The sequence below is a fragment of the Artibeus jamaicensis genome, unplaced genomic scaffold (genome assembly GCF_021234435.1).
Source record: "Artibeus jamaicensis isolate MK-2021 breed Jamaican fruit bat unplaced genomic scaffold, CSHL_Jam_final scaffold_3307, whole genome shotgun sequence".
NCBI lineage: Eukaryota > Metazoa > Chordata > Mammalia > Chiroptera > Phyllostomidae > Artibeus > Artibeus jamaicensis.
In genome coordinates this window covers 2936015-2955812 of record NW_026522040.1, presented here as the reverse complement: position 1 = coordinate 2955812, position 19798 = coordinate 2936015, and the positions used below count along the sequence as shown (strand labels likewise).

At 44.3% G+C, this 19798-nt stretch overlaps 1 protein-coding gene across 1 annotated transcript in view; it reads left to right on the top strand.

The window, feature by feature from the left end:
* The window catches only part of EXOC4 (exocyst complex component 4), a 678192-nt gene that overhangs the window by 545690 nt on the left and 112704 nt on the right, over positions 1-19798 (top strand). Inside the window, exon 13 of the mRNA XM_037165795.2 lies at positions 6095-6250. Within this exon, the coding sequence (XP_037021690.2) occupies positions 6095-6250 (156 nt within the window). The remainder of the gene's footprint in view (positions 1-6094; positions 6251-19798) is intronic.

The window sequence follows — 19798 nt, the reverse complement described above, 5'->3', positions numbered from 1 at the left end:
TGTTGGTCCCTCCCCACGGAGTGTAGGATGCCACGTTGGTGTCCCTCTCGGCCCAGTTCTCTGGAATGTGTCCACTCTGAGGTCGTTCCATATGCAGGGTGACATCCGCAGTGACCCGCCACAGGTGCTGAAGGACAGACTCAGGGTGCATTCTCTCGGGGCCGGGGAAAAGAATTCTGTGAAGCTTAGAGGGGAATAGATAGAAAACCATTCATGTGGTTGTTCTACTGCAGTGTCCGACATGTTGGTGTCTCCAGACCACACATTATATATATCATGGCACGTAATCACACACAAAAAATCTCAAAATGTTTTAATTTACAGTTGTGTGTTGGGCCGCGGGTCGGACACCCGTGTAGAAATCTACAGCAGGGCACACGCGCAGCACGCACAGCCCACGGTGCCTGTGGTCTGTCACTGAATCGGGGTTTTACACTGGCGCCGGAGTGTTTCCTTTTGCATGAGTCTGAGGACGCCAAGTGTCCTTACTTCCTCTCCTCCTGTTTCTCGCCCTCCCCCGCATTGGCACCTGCTGGGGAGTAATTAGGGCAGTCCTAATTTGGACAGCCAAATCCTGATTACAGTGAGAGGAAAAACAGGAAATGTTCTAGTTTGGCTGCCAGCAAATGACTGACTTAAATAGCAAGCCATATACAATTCAAATGATCCGAAATGATACAACGCTGGGAAAGGAGGAAGGGGGCAGGGAACATCGCCGTCCGGGTCTTGTGCAACAGACGACCTCTGCAGAGACGATCCCATCCAAAAGCTCGCGATGCCCTGTGCCAAGAGCCGCTCGTGCTCTCTGTGTCCCGGGAGAGCCGAGCCTCCCCTGGGGGCTGAGAGGTCAGGGGAGGGCAGCACCGGCGCCCCCTCCATGGGAAAGGCTGTGGCACGTACAGAAAGATGCCATGTTACAGTCTTGCGATGAAGAGAGGTTTCCTAAAAGGGAGGCAGGACTAGAAGCCCCTTTCTCAGTTAGTCACACCCCGCGGGCCTTAAAGGAAAAGGTAGCTGTGAGCTCCTTGCACCAGCAGCAGGCAGCAGTCCACCAGCCTGCTGCGTCCACACTCAGCACGCCTCTCCTCGGGCTGCCCTCCTTGTCCCGAGGTGCAGTCAGCTGCTTTTGTCCCAAAATAGTCATTTAAAAATTGGAAGTCACAGTTTTTTTGAAGTTTCTGTCCGTTCCAACTTAGCAACAGTTCATTCATCATTCTTATTTTAGGAGCTGGAGCCTTTGTGCATCGTGTTGGGCCTGGTAGAGAATACAAATAAAACATCTTCTAACCTTAGACACTCAATGGGTATAAGACACAAACATGTTGTGTTAGAAGAAGGTTCATCCTCAGGGCCTGCCTTTCTCTGCTTCACCCTAGAGGATGGAGAACTCCTGCCAGAGCATGAGGAAAGGGTGACATGGGGACAGACTTGCAGGAGCCAAGGGCCGACCCAGTCTGGCGCAGGGCTGGACACCCTGTGCGCCCTCAGTATGTTTGCTGAATGCACAAGGCCATTCCGGACAGACTCACTGAGAGGAGCAGGCAGTGGGGCGGCCCATCCGTCACAATGGCTGGGGAGGAGGTCAAGAAGCCAGAATGAACTAGAGCGGGTGGCGTGGTTGGGAAGGAGCATGAAAGGGGAGCTGGGAAAGCTTCCCATGTTCAGTGAAGGGGAGGACAGCCTCCTCCATGGTCAAAGTGGCATCTGAAGAAGCTGGTGGCCACATGTGGTGGCCACATGTGCAGACTGGACACTGGGGGCTGTGATGGCTGGGGAAGCCCTTCAACTTGCAGGTGGAGCCACAGGCCAGGGTCCTGCAGGAGCGAGAGCCTCGTTGAGTCTCCTTGAAGCCTTTGCCAACAAACTAACTTTGAACTCCAAAGGACCATGGGCACATGCCAGGGAAAACTGCATTGCACTCGGCCTGCTATAGGTGAGGTCGTTCCCAGCTGCAAACCAGCCCAGCAGCCTCATTCAGGCTGACTTTGTCCAGGATTCCTTTGTCTAGCTGGGCTCCTAGTTTTTGTCCACGAGATTCAGTCTGGGAGAGCAAACATCGTGCCCTGGCTGTCACCAAACCGTTGAACCCAATTAGCCCCACCTGCCCCGGGTTGTTTACCTAATGAAAGACTCAGCACCCCAGCTGGGTCCAGGGACCAGGCACACTTGCGCTTCCAACTGTTCCAGAGAGGAAGCCATGCTCATCAGAGGCAGTCGGCACCACCAGATGTTTTCCGAATGAAATTTACTCAGCTGTGTCCAGAGGGTGGACCCTCCTCATGGCAGCCTTATCACCTGTTCCAAGGGGTAGACCCGTTTTCCTCTTCCTCCTGGGAACAGGTACAGACAGTCACACAGATGGCCCTGTCTGTGGCGCACTGAGCTGTGAATAATTAGGAGATTATGGTTCTGGTAGTGGTAATTAACCCTACTGCTCTTGTGGAGTAATTGTTGGGGATTTAGCTCCCCCTTTTTGAGGCTGTTTGGACATGTTCTGGAATTTTGTGGCCCACACAGTCTGCTTGAGCACAAAATTATAAACCATTAAATGCAGTTGGTCACGATAGAAACTCGCCATTTGAATGAAAAATTTCCTTTAGGGTAATTGTATGTTGCTAATCAAAGCCAGTATTTCAGATTGGAATATTAGGAGTTGCATTTGGAATTGATGTCCATTCCAAAATGAGTTAGTAATTTATTGTTGAGGGCATTAAATAGGTAGCATGTTAGTTAATTTGGATTACATTTTTTAAAAATAAGGCTGGATCAATGAATATTAGTGAAGGCAGTGATATTAGTACTTGAATTATTGAACTGATCCAGTCTTCCCAAAAATACATAAGTAAATAATGTGAGTGCCTTTAACAAAGCACCCCACTAAGCTAATATTTTTCATCCCTGTTAGTGCTAAAATGAAAACTTCTGGATTCCCAAAATGTGCAATGCCAGCTCACACCTGTGGACCCGAACTGTTCGCTGCACCCTAGGCGGACGTGGGCCCGAACGGACGGGCTCAGAGGTCTAGAGGGTGAAGAGCAGGGTGGGCTTCTGACTCTCCAAAGCAGAACTTGACCTGGGGCGTGGGTAGAGGAGGCATTGAGCCACCCAGCCTAAGGTCTTTCTAGAAATAGATACCAAAATTTAAATTGTATATAATCTCCACATGTCAGAAAATATTCTTCTTTTGATTTAACACATTTCCTATAGCTTACAGGACCCACAAAGTCAGCAGATGGGGCAGATGTGATTGATAGGCCGTAGTTCACCCCACCGTCCTACAGGACAGGTTCTTTTTTTAAAAATATATTTTATTAATTATGCCATTACAGTTGTTCTATTCCCCCCTTCATTCCCCTCCACCCTGCATACCCCTCCCCCACCATCCCCCTCTTTAGTTTATGACATGTCTCAAGTTCTTTAGATTCTATATTTCCCATACTATTCTTGCCCTCCCCCGTCTGTTTTCTACCTACTGTCTATGCTACTTATTTTCTGTACCTTCTCCCCCCTTCTCCTTCTCCCAGTCCCCTGTTGCTAACCCTCCATGTGATCTTCATTTCTATGGTTCTGCTCCCGATTTAGCTGTCCTCTTAGTTTGCTTTTGTTTTAATTGTGAAGTTCCAGGTGAGGCGTACAAAAGGAGGGTTTTTGTTCGATTGTTTTCCAAAGGGAGAGATTACGGAAGGCAGACATAGTCAGAATATTTTTCACAGAGAAAGGGAGACTCGAGGGGACACGCCACCCACAGGCCAATGTGCAGTCAAGATACAGATTCCTTAATCTGTGGAACGGGTGTCCCTGGCAGTGAATGACCTGGTGTCACTCATTTCAGGGGACCCCTTGTGGAAGTCTTCGTCCAGGCTCAGTGCTTTCTGGCACAACACGCTGTCAGTCGGAACATGTTTTCATGACAAATTTCACGTCTCTTCCACCTTAACAAAGCACCTATCACATGCTGTGGCTGGGCCTGTTACAGTTTGAGGTGTGACAGCAAAACTGGCATAAATTTCTTTTTTTTCTTTGTTCACAATTTCAAAGATAGAAGAGTCCTTCTTACCACGGATCTTAGCAACCTTAGCATATCATTTTTCCCTTTCACTACTAAGTTGAGAACTTCCTTTTCACTTAGAGGAAGTACTTAATGGTTTCTCTCTGGCATATCTGAATTGCCAACATCTCTTCTCTTGCGCCCTAGGGCACTTATTAAGTAAAATCAGGGTCCGTTGTACATAATAAGCATGGTGAAACCCAGACATGATCTGACAGTGGAGACAGCTCGTGGTGACTAGTGGGTGGGAGTGTCTGCAGTGTGGGGACAGAGGGACGAGTCACATCATGCCACTCAGACCAGTGTGCGGTTTTCAACCTTATGAATTATTTACATTCTGGACTTTCCATTTAATGTTTTCAGACCGCTGTTGACTTGCAGGTAACTAGAACCATGGAAAGCTAACCTGTGGTTAAGGGGGGACTCTCATGTAAAGGAAAATAAGGGGATAATCAGGGGGAGAAGTGTGCCCCAAAAGCCTAGGTAGAGAGGTCACTGGAAGTGACTGAGGATGAAACAGATCCACACATACTTCCATGGGGGGTCAGAGGTGGAATGTTTGAAAGTATGTGATAAGGTCCCCTCCTTTCTCTGTCACGTGGGAAGAAGTAGGGTAAGCAGTGAGGGGGTCAGTGAAGGGCAAAGATTTTAGGAACAGCCATGGAGGGAAAGGGGAGAGGAACTTGGTCAGAGACGGGCAAAAAGAAGGCGAGAGCACGGAGGGTCCATCAGCACTGCTCCTGACAAATGCGAGGTGCGCCATTCTGCACCAGCGCTCCCGGCGCCCCAAGTACACAGGCGTAAAAGGCACACCGTGGGGCTGGTCGCTGAGTACTTCAGAAATGATGCGGGGAAATAACAAGGGAGAGGGGCGTGGAAGGTACAAGTGTGAGTAATTTGAGAATTTGTTTTTCTATCACCAACCACAGTTCCTGTTAGAAAACTTTGGCTTATAGTGAAATGAAATCTAGAAATTGACAATGGTTCTCTTACCATTCTGGCGCATTTTCAGAACCAGGGCAGTATTGCCTCCTACAACATGAGACAGGTTACCCCGAGTCAGGTCGTCCGGAGTCAAGGTTTTCAGCTTCAACCTCTTCTCCACGAACGTCATACCTCCTCCGGGGGGTGGGGGGGGAAGCTTTCCTCACGCGTGTGTGCACATGCAGCCCACGCACACTGCACATTAGAACTGCGGACGCCCTCCCGTACAACTCCACCCAGAATCCGTCCCACCGGGGGTGGAGCCTCGTAGGCTTCAGAGGGGAAGCCAGCTCATTAGCACTCCCTTCATAAATAACTGTCACTTCTGTCACCTAGAATTGCTGATGAAGATTTTTAGAACATTCACTTTGGCTGTAGGGACAGAAATGGTGACTAGAAAGAGTAGCTTTTTAAGCCCGTTGGAATCAGACATTGCAAGTGGCTACACAGGTACTTTCTGGTCAGAGCAGGGGGCATGGCTGGCCCACGGACATCTCTGAGGATGTGGAAGCTGTCATCTCCAGGTCACTAGTCACAGCCCACTGCAGAGAATAGTCCTCAAAGGCTCTCTGCCTGACATCAGGGCCAGAAGGTTTCTCTACGATGGCAGATTTGCTTTGAGTACCCCGATGTTCGTAGTTCAAAAAGTCACTTCAAGTAGAACGAATTGGTAATTTAAACCAAGAAGTGAAAGGACAACCTGTTGTGACGCTCTGTCACCTTTCTGGTACTGCCTGTGTTGTGTTTAGTGATAGCGTTCTTTTATACAGTCACTCCACCTTATTTGTTTGGTATCTTTCTCGAAAGATCCCCCTAAAACTGAGCATATGCTTTTGTTAGCTTTCATGATTACTCAACAATGAAGAACCTAAGAATGAAATCCTGAAATAATTGTCCCAGTAAAGTGGCCTATTGTGTGTCGCTGCCCCCACCCAGGGAGTGGGTGACACTGACAAGAGAGAGGGGCCAGGTGTCTTTTCTGGGCAGCAGAAGTAGACGAAGAACGCGGACCGGAGGTTAAGCCATGTGCTGACGCGTCTCTGTTCTGCCGGTTGTGTTCAGGGGCATTGTCCAGTCAGAGGAAAAACTTGTCATCAGTGCGTCTTGGGCAAAAGATGACGACATCAGCAGACTCCTGAAATCTCTGCCGAACTGGACGAACATGGCTCAACCCAAACAGCTGCGGCCAAAGCGAGAGGACGAAGAAGATCTCATAAGGTAAAAGGGTTATTTTCTGACTTGTGCTAAACATCAGGAGGACAGACATCTGTTTAGCTAATTCTTTCTTGTGTGAAACTTTGGCCAGTCCTAAATGTCAGGTAGCAATTAACTGGACTTGGTGGAGTCTGTTTTCATCCTAAGGTGCCTCATTTCCCTGCACGTGTGTATTTGGCTCAAAACTTTGGAAGGCAGAAAATGATACGAATTAAGTTTGGAGCGAGCTACACACAGTTAAAATTCCTTTCAGCTCTGGCTGATGTGGCTCAGATGGCTGGATCATCGTCCCATAGGGCAAAAGTTCGCTGGTTCGATTCCTCATCAGGGCAAATACCCAGGTTGCAGGTTCAATCCCCACTCAGGGCGCATATGAGAAGGGGATCAGTTGATGCTTCTCTCTCACATCTGTGTTTCTCTCTCTTTCTCTAAATCTGTCCCCCTTCCTCTCTCTATAAAAGTAATGAAAAAAGTCCTCAGGTGAGGATACGTGTGTGTGTTGTATGTGTGTAATCTCACACGTGTGTACATGTATACACATGTATATGTGTATATATTACATGCATGTGTGTGCACGTGTGTAATCTCTTTCAATTTGTAGTTGGATCGATTGGTTGATTTTCCCTTCCTGGGGACACATACAATTCGTTCATTCATTCATTTGCTCACTCACTCAGCAAAGCTGTGTGACCTTATTATGTACCAGGCCTTGGACACATGGCAGTTAGTGACAATTAAGTCTGTGCCCACACAGTGCATTGCAGTTGTTCTCAGCATGTTCTTCCGTTCACAGAACCGTCCGCTGAACTTCCCAGTAAAACCAGTGTGCTTCCGTGTCCGTCCGTATTTTTTGTAGTACCTCTGATTGTTGTGTGCTTGTTTCGACAGAAATAAGGTCTCTTTTTCAGCTTCATCACTCGGTGTTTTCCTGTGTGCAGTGTAAATTATTTACCTAGGGACCAGTTCAGTGAAGCCGCGTACTTTCGCATGCCGGGCTCGCCACAGTGACACATTCCCCCGCTTTGTAAAGTGGGGGAGTAAAGGGGGTAATTCATCCTCACATTAAAATCAAGCTCATTCTTACTGTTTTTTGCCTATGCAAGTAAATAAATAAATAGTACAAGTAAAATAAAATGAGATCAGAGCACTTTAAAGAAGCGAAGGCCAAAAAGGCAATCAAAGAAGTAATGGCCAATACCTTACTTTCAATTTAGCATCAGACTGCTGTGGACCCATCTCTTCCTCAGAACATAGGCTGCAAGTATCGTGACTTTGGGTCGCTCCCACAGTTAACCATCTTTATAAGCCGCGTTTTACCAACATTTTTTTAATGATTTGAGAAAGAGAGAGAGAGGAAGGGAGGAGGGAGAGACACAGACAGACAGAAGGACATTGATTTGTTCCACTTATTTATGCATTCATTGGTTGATTCTTGTATGTGCCCCATCCTGGGATCTAACCCACAACCTTGGAGTATCAGGAATGGAGCTCTGTCCCACTGAGCTACCCTGCCAGGGATAGCTCCATTTCAACATTCTACTATAAAAATTTGCTATAGTGCCATTTAAAACTTTCCTAAATCATGGTACTCAAAAATTCACCAGTAATTTAACCTAAAGCCTTCTTACGTATATTTTTCTTTCTCGTTATTTATATTTTCCCAGAGAAACTTGTCAACTAGTTACTTTGATATAAGAAAACTATATAATTTACTTTTCAAATGAATAGACTTTATTTTAGGAGGAGCAATTTTAGGCTTATACAAAAATTTCTCCAAAACCACAGATTTCCCATATATCCCGTCACCACCCCCAGATTTCCTGTTTTTAACATTGGTGTGATTCGGATGTTACAGTTGATAAGCGAACATGATTATTGACTGACGTCTGTAGTTCACACTGGGGTCCACTCCTTTTGTTGTGCACTCCATGGGTTTTGACAAATGGATAAGAATCTTATCCACCACGACAGTGTCGGTCAAAATCATAGCTTCACTGCCTTCAACTTCCTCTATTTCTCCTAGTCTTTACTTCCTCCCTCTCCCTAAACCCCTGGCAGTCACTGATTTTTATTGTTACTTTTTTACTATCTCCATGGTTTCGGCTTTTCCAGAATATTATGTCATTGGAATCATACAGTATATAGCCTCTTCAGATTGTCTTCTTTTGCTTTGCAATATGCACTAAACCTTCCTCCGTGTCTTTTTGTGACTTGATTGTGTTTTTTTAAAATTGCTGAATAATGTTTCAGTGTATGGATGTACCATGGTTGGTTTATCCATTCACCTATTGATAAAGTTGCTGTAAACATTCATGTGCGGGTTTTTGTGTGGGTCTGAGTTTCCACTCACTTGTGTAAATACCAAGGAACACAGTCCCTAGGTCGCACAGTAGGAGTACGTTTAGTTCTGTAAGAAGCTACTATGGTGCTTTCAAAGCGGCGGCACCACGGTGCATCCCCACTTGCAGTGACGGAGAGTTTTTGTTGCTGCAAACCCTCGATACTGTCTCATGTTGTCAGTGCTCTGGACTTGGTCCGTTCTATCGGGTGTGCCGTGGTGCCTCTCTAATTTTGATCTTCATAATGACATATGTTGAGCATCTTTCCATGTGCCTATATTATACCTATGTGTCTGTGTGTGTATATATATGTTTTGGGTGAGATATCTGTTCAGATCTCCTGGCCCTTTTTAATCAGCTTATATGTTGTATGGTTTTTTAGCTTTAAGAATTCTTTGTATATGTTAGTGGTGGTCCTGGACCACCTTCAAACTAATCCAAGTCCACTTTCAAGTACCACCGTACCATGTCCCGGGAAATGTAAGTACCTTAGGACAGTCTTCCCCGCTCCTGCCTCTCATTCCTTATGACGTGGCTCTCATTCATTTCATTTGTTTTGTGCTCATTACGGTATCCATAAGCTCTCGTTACTGCATACCGTATTGTTTTTATTTTAAACAAACGGTCACCTGTTGATCAGTTAACAGTAAGAGAAATGAAAGGTTCTATTTTCTTTTATTTTTTTTCTTTTATCATGCTCTTTCTTTCTTAATATAGGTCCACATTCCCGACCAATATCATTTTCCTTTTCCCTGATGCTAATGTTAAATTAACACCAGCGTTAATTTCTTTGAACATTTCTTATGAGGCAGATATGCTGGTGACAGGTGCTTTTGATTTTTGTTTGTCAGAGAAAGACTTTATTTCTCTCTCACTTTTAAAGGATAATTTCTAGGTTGACGATTTCTTTCTTTGAATACCTTAAATTTTTCACTTCAGTCTTTTTATTCCCGTAGTTTTTGAAGAGAAGTCCAATGTCATTTTTATTCTTGTTCTTTAGTCGATTTTTCCTGTGGCTTCTTTCAAGGTTTTTTCATTTGCTTGTTTTCATTTTGCACCACTCAAATACTGTATGCCTGGATATATGTTTTTTTGGAGTTTTTCGTATTCAATGTTCTCTGAGCTTCCCAGATCTACAGTTTGGTGATATCGTTGGTTTGGGGAAGTTCTCAGTCATTGTTGCTTCATTATCAGTTACGGTTTTTTCCCTTCCTTTTCCTTCTGGCATTCACATTATACCTTTTGTAAGTTTTCACAGTTCTTGGATATTTTGTTTTGTCTCTCCAGTCTTTTTTTTTTTTTTTTTGCTCTTTGGAATTCATATTTGTAGTTTCTATTGACAGTTCTTCAAGCTCGCTAATTCTTTCCTTGGTCACGTCCAGACTATTGATAAAGCAAACAAAGGCATTCCTCATTTCTGTTAGGGTGTTTTTTGATTGCTGGCATTTCCAGAGTTTCCATCTCTTCACTCACATTACCTGTAGTTTACTTCTTATTGAATATATATTACATATGTGCACCTATCAAAGACACAGCTTGGTAAATTTTCACACTTTTTATCATGGAACCAGTATCTAGATCAAGAAACAGAATAATACCACCAAGGAACCTTTTCATGTTTCCTTCCAGTCACTACTTGCCTCTCCAGTATCTAAGTTCTAAACACTAGATTACTGCTTCTGTTTTTGGATTCTACATGAAAGGAATCATGCAGCTGTGTGTTCTCTTATGACTGGCTCCATTTATTTCATGTTATGTTGGTGAGATTCATCAATATTGTAATGTATAAGTTCGTATTCCTCTATAGTCTATGGAATACAATATAGTATTCCATTGTGTGAATACACCATGTCTTTTATGTTTTATTATTTGTTTGTGTAAGTATGTATATGTATTTATTCATTCATTCTACTGCTTATGGGCACCTGGGTAGTTTCTAGTTTGGAACTATCATTGTATAGTGCTGGAATGAATATTCTCTGTGTCTTTTGGTAACCGTGTATAAATATTTCTATTGGTTATGTTATGTAAGTAGGATTGGATTGCTGGATCATAGGCTATGCATATGTTAATTTTAATACATGTTCCCAAACAGCTTTCCAGAAACATGGTGAGAGTTTGCGTTCTCATAGCAGTATATGAGAGACCTATATTTGATCCGTAGCTCATCTATACTTGATGTTTTCCATCTTTTTTTAAAGAGTTTTTACTTAAAAAGCTCTTTCACGACTTTTAAGATGACTTACATGACTTTTTTCCAATGTAACTTTTTACATATAATTCTTTATATTTTCCTCTAGGCATCCATCTTTTTAATTGTAGTTATATCATAGGTTCATAGAGGTATCTCTCATTGGTTTAACATGCATTTCTCTCATGATTAAGGAAGTTGAGCACCTTTTAATGTATTTTTATTTATTTACTGACCATTTGAATATCTTATATCATTCAAATCTATTACTAGTTTTTAATTAGGTTGTCTGTATTTTCTCTACTGATTTGTAGGTATTCTTTTATTTTGATCCTTACCCAAGAATATACTTACTGATTTTAGAAAGACAGGAAGGGACAGAGGGAGAAACATCAGTCGGGTGCCTCCCGTACAAGCCGTGATGGGGACCAGACCCACCACTAAGAAAAGTGCCCTGACGGGGGGTCAAACCCACAGCCTCGTTGGGATGGTACTCCACCCAGCTGAGCCACCTGGCCAGGGATGTAGGGATCCTTTAGATGGATATAACTTTTTTTTATGATAGGTAGATAGATAAATACATACATGGATGGATGTCATCTTCTCCCACTTTACAAGTTATATTTTTACTATCTGCATGGTGTCTTTTAATATACAGACTTTTAAACTTAAGTCAAATTTGTTATTTACTTAATGGATAGGACATTTTGTATTCTACTTAGAAATCCTGGTTTATACCAGAGTCACAGAGATGTTTTTCTTTAAAACTTTTATGGTGCTGAATATATATTTCCCCAACATCTAAAATAAATGATGAACTCCTAAGTTTTTATTTTCTATCCCTGTTCTCTACACACCCCCTTAGTTTAGATCACATTGTCACGGCGATAATAGCACAGAGCAACCTCATAACTTTTTTTCTATCGAGCAGCAGAGTGATCGAGACATCCATGCATTAGAGCCTCCGGTGGGGACAATGGAATGGACCTTGGGACCGAGGTCGGGCCCCGCGGCTATGCTCTTTCTCGCTGTCCCCACCACACCGTCCTGCCACCAGAGTTGAGTGGCGTCTGGTCACCCACACTTCCGCTTTTTCTTGTTAAGAATTCTCGTTCAGTTATACCCCAGCCTTAGTAGTTGTGTTAGGCGCAGCTTGTGGAGGATGAATTGTTTTTTTCCCCCGATGTTTTTTGCATTACTTTCAATCAGCATCTTGCTTCTGTTATTTCCCAGCTTATTTTGATGTCCCGCCTTAACTGTATTCTGTGCTTGCAAAGAGATTTTCGATCAGTTTTATTAGTTCTCTCCAATGGCTTATACCTGAAGAGGAGGGTATCTAGCCCTGTCCCAGAAGAGACACACTGATCTAAAGAGACGAACCTCCACGTGCTGCTACCTTTGTGCTTGTGGTTTAGAAGAGTGAGAATCAAGTTCCTGCCTTTCTTTACTCTTGTCTTGCCCACTTAATTGTATCACTTTGGCTCTTAAATTCAAAGGAAAAACAGCCCCGGCAGGTTCAGCTCAGTTGGTTGGAGCATAGTCTTGTGCACCAGAAAGGGCTCCGGTTCCATCCCCAGTCCAGGCACGTATGGGAGGCAGCCGTTCAATGTCTCTCACATCGATGTCTCTCTCTCTGTCCCCCTCCTCTCTCTCCAAAATCAATAAGCATATCCTCAGGTGGGGATATTTTAAAAGTTAAGGAAAAACAAATAATACACATTTTAAAATTATTGTTGAATTATAATATACATGAAGTAATAAAGTATAATCTCAATGTATAACTCAATGAATTGTCATGTGTGATTACACCCAGTAACCACCCCCCAGATCAACACAGAGAACTTTCCCAGCACCCAGAAGGCCTGCCCTCTGGGTAACCACTATTCTTTTATCTCCATGGCTTAGTTTACTCTTAATAAATTTAACCGTAGTACCTGGTTTATTTTGCTGGGCAGGGTGCCCGAGAGATTGTCCACGTTTCTGCACGTAGACATGATTTGCAACCAAATTACATTTGCTTTACCAGAAGAAAAATAATTTTATAGGCCTGTTTTGTTTTGTGTGTGATTGATTCTTTCCTCTTAATCTGTTACATTCTCCATCCTGATTAGACGTTGACAGCAAAGGTAAGTGGTAGAGAAGGTCTTCATTGATATTCCAACGTGGTAGCGGTGACAGAGAGCCTTGATTTCACACATTAGAGCACCACAGAGCATGGTGTGAGCCAGAAGACTGAACAGTCACACTCTCCTCCTATAATTAGTTTTTAAAGCTTAGAGGGCTATTTGGCAGATGGATGAATATAGAATCCAGTGCCCTTTGCATTGAATAAAGGTTATGTTCCCTTCATTACTAAATGGGGCCTCTTCCTATTCTTATTTTTTAACTAAAAAATAAAGTGAATTATTTCCAGGCTTAACTTTGAATAGAGGGGGAAAAATATAGTTCAAGCCAGGTCTTTAATAGGAAAAAAAAGTAGCAAATACCCTTTTGTTCCCAGGTAGCTGAAAGCAGGCTTTCTTCTAGTCCATTGTCTTTGCACCTGTCATATGTGTGTGTGTGTTTATCCTTTTGAGATCAATGAATATCCACTGATAAAAGCAGTTCTGCTTTCTGGGGGTGTAATTAACAGAAGTGGTAAGGTGCGGGGAGAAGTAAAGAGGGTGGGGAGCAGTCCTTCAGGAGTTGGGGGCTATGTGTTTTAGAAACACCATCCTAAAAAAACCTGTAGCCCCACTTCACACAGGACCCCAGAGTAAAAAAGGGATAAGAATCATTTCTCTAGAGCCAGGTTTGAAAATCCGTAAGTGGACAGATGGGACTGGCAGGCCCAGGGCCAGAGTTTTCAGGGGATACAAGTGAAAAAATACGGCTGCGAATACGTGAAACAGAGTTTATTCTTGTATTATTGTTTATTAACCATTGCATTATTTATTGTATTTATTAATTACTGTAAACCTACTTTTGCCCGCCCTGGATATAAAACCTCCAAGTCAGTACTGAGCTCTAGCACAGAGAAACAGGAACAATAACGAGTGAAGTTTCTGGAAAGATTGTGTCATCTATGTCAACAGTTCCCACAGTCCGAGTCAACCCGTGCCTGGTACTGTTCCGTGATGTGATGAGATTTCAGGTACTATTATTCCCATTCAAGAGATGGGGAAGCTGAGGTGCAGAGGAGTTGAGTGGCTTCCCCACATTCACAGAGCCACAAGATGATGCAGCCAGTTGAACCCCGGTGGTCCAGCTCCCAGAGCTGCTCCGCCATCATCAACCAGCCTAAAAATGGGTCAGGAGGTTGAATTTTTGGGAAATTTGAATTATTACTTTATTTTTAATGATTATCAGAATCTTGACGGATACTCTAATGATTTTCTACTAATGCCATAAAAACTTATCATCTAGGTGCCTTTACTCTAGATTCAGTGTGTTATCATTACTATTCATTGTATTCCCTTTCATGTATTACAGTGTTGTGGGTTTTCTCCCTTTCAATCACAAGGTGGTAGCAGAATATCCACCTATTGGGGGGTGCAATGGATTGAAACCAAAATGTAGGTGCTTTAAAGCGGATTGTCTAATCTTTCCTTTGAGTTTTATGTTAGCCTAACCAAAGAAAGTAATCATTATTGAAAGGCGAAAGAAGATAATACAAAGGGAATGAAAATACAGAAATCATAGAGCAAATTATGTGGGTTTCAGCTAGACTGTGCCACAGTCCGGAATAGAAAAGAGACAGATAAAGGACAGACCAGAATAAAAGCAGAAGCAGGTTTGCGCTTTCACCTTCCTTCCATGGAAACCTAGCACACAGCAGAGATCCTCAATGAACACTGAACAAGGGAAATAGACATCGGGAGGATCACTCGCTCTTCCAATGAAAGAATGAAAGGTAAAGAGTGGTGAACCAATGCCTTCGGTGGCCCTCCTAAAAGTGGCGTCTCTGGTCACATGTCCCTTTTAGAAACCGACAGGCCTGACTTCTGGTCCTCGGCGCTCGGTTTTGCAGTTTGCCCTTGGCCGGTCTTGACACCCCTCAAGCAGAAATCTAGTGAGCCTCGGAATGTATTTGGGTGTAAACAGGGAAAGAAGTCGGTAGAGCATGCATTTTCAGAAAAATCCCACTTGGAAATTTAAAAGGTTCTCCAAACAAGCTAAGCAGCGGCTGTTAAAAGGTTCTAAGTAGCGGTAGCTGTTGAAGAGTCTTCAGATACATATGATTGAAGAAAGGAGGGAAAGACCTGCTACAGGAAGAAAGCGGCTTCAGCCAGCCTGAGTAAAACGTTTGCTAGAATGGGAACATTTAGTCACTATCCTGTGTATTTAATATCACTCGAAGATGTAATTATAAAAGGAAGGAGGACTCAGAAAACGTGAATGTATTAAGTAAGTGCCAGGGTAGAAAAGGCTTTGCTGAAACGGTCTTTTCTCCTCAATTAAACGAGACAAAGGTCGTAGAAAGATGGAGGACACCGCCAGGCCCGGCTGGGTGAGAAGCAGACTTAAATCTCAAGATTAACCAGAAAAGACAGGTAATTAACTGGAGACCCAGCTACAAACCTATCAGTTAATGTTCAAGGAGATTGAATTAGGCACTTTGTTATTATATCAAAATGATACAACTCTTGTTAGTATGATTGGCAAAAAAATAATAAAATAACCCTTAAAAATCTCTCCTATACATCGTGTACATGCCGGTCTGTTTAGTTATTTGAGGACTCTAACATGTAAATGTCGCTGTAGAGTGTTTTTCACATTTTATTTCTGTTTAATTTCAGGGCATGAAATTATATTTTCACATAGGTGTACATTTACTACCATTCCGCTTTCTCTCATTTGTATCTGAGTAAAGGAAACATTAATCCCTCTAATTTAGCCCCCTCGGCCCTTCAGAAAGTGTGGCTGATACCATTGTTTTCTGTGCCACTGTGGTGGAGGGAGGACAGTGAGGTCCAGAATCATCGGGGGAAAGGCCTGTGCCTGCTGTCCTTCCCCGCCCGGTCTGGGTCTGTCCCCACTGATGGCTTCCCTCTGCTGCAGGCAGACCTGGAAGGAATACTCGCCTTCACCCTTTCCTCCTGACTGCTGGGTCCACGCCCATTCCTCTACCCAGAATGCCCTGGGCTCCTCCGCCCCCCACCTGCAAGGCTGAGTGTTCACTGGTCAGCTCAAATGTCGACTCCTTTGGCGTCTCCTCCTCGGACCCTCTCCCCTGCACCCCCGCCCTGCTTCCTCCTGTGACTGGTCACTGCCAGTTCTGCAGTTTTCCACAAATACACTGTCGTTCTAACATTGTTTTATCCCTGAAGGAAATCTTCATCTTAACCATCTTCACTTTTCCAGTTTTATGCAAAGCATTTACCCTTCCGTGCAGTATCTCACTTTGTCCCAGAGGTTCCTGTCTCCTCCTTTTTTTCCTGAGACCTCACCCCGTTTTCCATTGGGCAGTTCCTCCCCCACTCTCCCAGGAGTGCTTTCTTGCACAGCGAACACTCAGTAACTCAGTTTGGGATTACCTGCTCTGCTTGGAATCAGTTGTTTAGTGCCTGTGCTCTGACTTGAGATTCTTCAAGAGGAAATTGCATGGCAGTTTGAGAAATAACCAGAATGGTCAACAAGCTGGGCTACTCGGACGAGAAAGTTCAGTGGTATATAAATTTTGACTTTTAAATGTAGTCATTCTTGGTGGTTGAGAAACCAAAGTATGTGTTCAATTTATGATAAGCAGCTATTGGTTATTTTATTCCGATTATTGATAACCTGTTTTGAATCTTAAGAAATGTCCTTTATGAAACTGTTGCTATTTGAATAAATATATAAGTCACAGTGGCTCCTGGCAGGAAAACTGGAAGTCCCAGGACCTAGAGGGAAAACCTTGTGCGTTGTTTATATCCACTTTTGCTTGACGACAGCCTATGAAGAAAACTTAGTAGCCAGGCTCACATCGCTGGGCCAAGGAAGGTGCATCCGTGTTCCAAGCTAACAGCGCATTTCCAAGCCACCTTATTCCAAGTTGAGTCCATATCGGTGCTCGGGGCAGCTGCCGTCAGCCTAAAATGCGGGGCTTCACAATGAGCTCTTCTCTTGTGCCTCCGGTCTGTTTTCATGGAATTTTCCACTGTCTTTGCGCATGGATACATCAGGGTGCTCATCTACTCAGTACCAAAAAGGGGGATAATAGAGTGTGGAGGAAAACCTGAGGCTGAATCTTGGGTTTCTGCACTACCCTGCCCCTAGTTCTCTGTGACTTTAGCCAGGTCCCCTACTCCTGCACACCTCCACCCCTCATCTGCGAACGACAACTTCTGATTCTACAGTTTACACACTGTTTTTTGAGAGTGTATGTGTGTGTGTGTGTGTGTGTGCGCGCACATTTGTACTGGAGGTCCGAGCCCTTTCTGGAGTCAGTGTACCTAGTGCATTCTCTTCATTTTGTGGTAGGTGGAATATAATTTTGCTGTTTTTTAGCTGCTCTTCAGGGGTCTAGTTTTAGTGCATTTACACTTATGGCATATTTTTTTGCAAACATTCATTATTCATTTGATGTCTCAGAATCACAACCTTTAGTTTTAAAGCTGTTTTTAAAAAGAAAACTTGGTCAATTCTTGGATGATTGTTATTTTCTAGAAAAAACATTATCATAAAATCATTAGGTGCCTGTAAAGGCTCTTGAAAGCAAGTTCCTGTCATGTCAGGATTCGACACTGGTAGCAAAGGTGGAGGGTTCATGACCAGAGCATTTAGCAAGTGTCCCTGCTCTGGAGTTTTGGTGTTGAATGCCAGGTGTAGAGGATGTCACACAATAGTTGCTCAATAAACACTTGTTGAACGCATGTACTCTGTACTCAACTACTACCTGATATACAAGTAATGGAGTTAAGTAAGGGAAAGGGTAGGAGGAGTCTTAGAGAGGATGTGTCTTAGCCTGCTTGGGCTGCCATAGACTGGGTGACCTAAAAACAAACTCATTTCCCACAGTCCTAAAGGCTGGGAAGGCCAAGGTCAAGGTGCAGTCCTATTCAGTTCCCCATATGGGTTTTCTTCCTCGCTTGCGGAGGCCTGTGTTCTTGCTGTGTCCTCAGGTCAGAGAAGGAGAGAGACCTCTCTGTCATTTCTCTTCTTACATGGGTACAAATCCCATCGTGTGGGCTCCCCGTAGTGAACTTACGACCTCCCAAAGGTCCCATCTTTAAATATCATCACTTTGGGGTTTAGGGGGAGGATCCCAGTCCCCATAGCAAAGTGCAAATACTTAACTGTCTACCTGCAGTCTGAGCTGTAGTTTTATATTAGCGATTGGAAATTAGAAATAAGAAAGCTAAATGTTTAGCACATAGAATGCATTGTTAGTAGTGCAGGCAAGAGAACAAAAGTTATGCTGCAGGGGAAGAAAAATGGTAACTTCAAACTACAGTTACAGAGAACATGTAAAGAGTTTCTCGTCCCGTGACTGAGGCAGTTCTGAGTCCCACTGATTCTGGTGAGTCCTGCTAATGGGCAGCAGTGTCCTTGACTCGCTCCGTTTTCCAGGACAGGGCTGCTGCCGTGTGAGGGGTCACCAGGAGAGGTGTGAGTTCACCTAAGGGTCTCTTGGACAGGCGATCCAGACTGCACCCCTCTGTCAGGAACACCACTCGGGAGCGTTCTTCTCTGGAGCCGGCCTGTGCATGCGCTTATTTCCTTTTATGTTGCTTAGTCATCTGTGGGGTGGTGGCTTGAGACCGTGTGATTTTCCTCTTCTCTAACAACCTTTCATCCCATAACTTTAGCATTCATCGATGAACTATGAGACATTTATGAACCAACATTCTCCTGTTAAGAAGAGCTTTTCCTCTACTTCTCCCTTTCCCTCCCTTCCTCCCCTCCCCCCAACTCTCTTTCTCTTTTCATCTCTTCGATGACTTTCAGTGAGTCACTGGTTGAGGCATAACTGGAAGGAAAGCTGTATGGTGAGAAGGGAGCATGGTGGTAAAGGGATCAGAAGTGTCTGCGTCGGATAACGCCGTCTTCCAGTGGTAACACTGGGGAGGCGGGGTCTCCTCTCCGATGTTCACGCGGACACACTTGGTGGTTGGCAGTCTTTGTGCCCTCGCATCGAACTGATGTAAATATTTGAAGACGATAGTGTTCGATTACGCACATGACCATGAGCCTGGCTGTGTGTTTTCTTTCCTATTACGTGTTCGGCAGAGTTGGGGGCAAGTAGCTGCTTTCATTCTCTGGGACGCCCTTGAAACAGCGAGGGGTTCCAGCATTTCTAGGATGTGATCGCACCAAGCAGTTTCCTTTCCTTGGGTCTGTGTGTTTAACAGTTTGTTGCTCCATTACTGGCACCTCGGCTGCTGGAGCATGACCTGGAACCATGATGAAAATAGCAGAACACCTCGAAGAACTGGGTGTTGTGGTTTGTTTCCTGAGCCAAGTCTGTGTGACACGTCCTGGGACTGAAAAACAGACTTACCGCATAACTGTCCCCATCAGCCCTCCACTTAGAAATTAATCTAAAAGGAAGCCTGGGCTGGCAGCCAACTCCATGGGCGAAAGGGTCATCGTTACACCCAGCCCGTGGTCCGGCCGAGCCCTGCTCAGGATGACTCGTGACCCAGCTGGAGCCACATGGTCGTCCTCGGTGGAGGTGACGCCCACTCAGTCACCCTTCCCGGCACTCATTCCTCATGTTTGTTTACTCACGCGCTCACCCTTCTCTTCCCTATCAGAGTTCTCCCGTGGTGGATTTAAGAGTTCTGTGTTCTCCCTCTCCACACCCCCATTAACTCCCGGGTCATTTGTGGACCGTAAACGTACCAAGGAGCCAGAACAAGTATTGTTTTCCCTTAGGAGGCTCTGGTTTACTTTATTGCGAGGCAGTTGCCCATCAGTCAAGCATTCTGGTCCTAAAAAAATAGGAAAGTGCCTGTTATTCTTAAGGGGCTCCAGTCTGAGACTTGACAGGTCTGTGTACGTCCTTCGTCCTCTAGCACTCGCGACAACTGAGTGTTTAGGAAAGTCCAGTTCCATGAC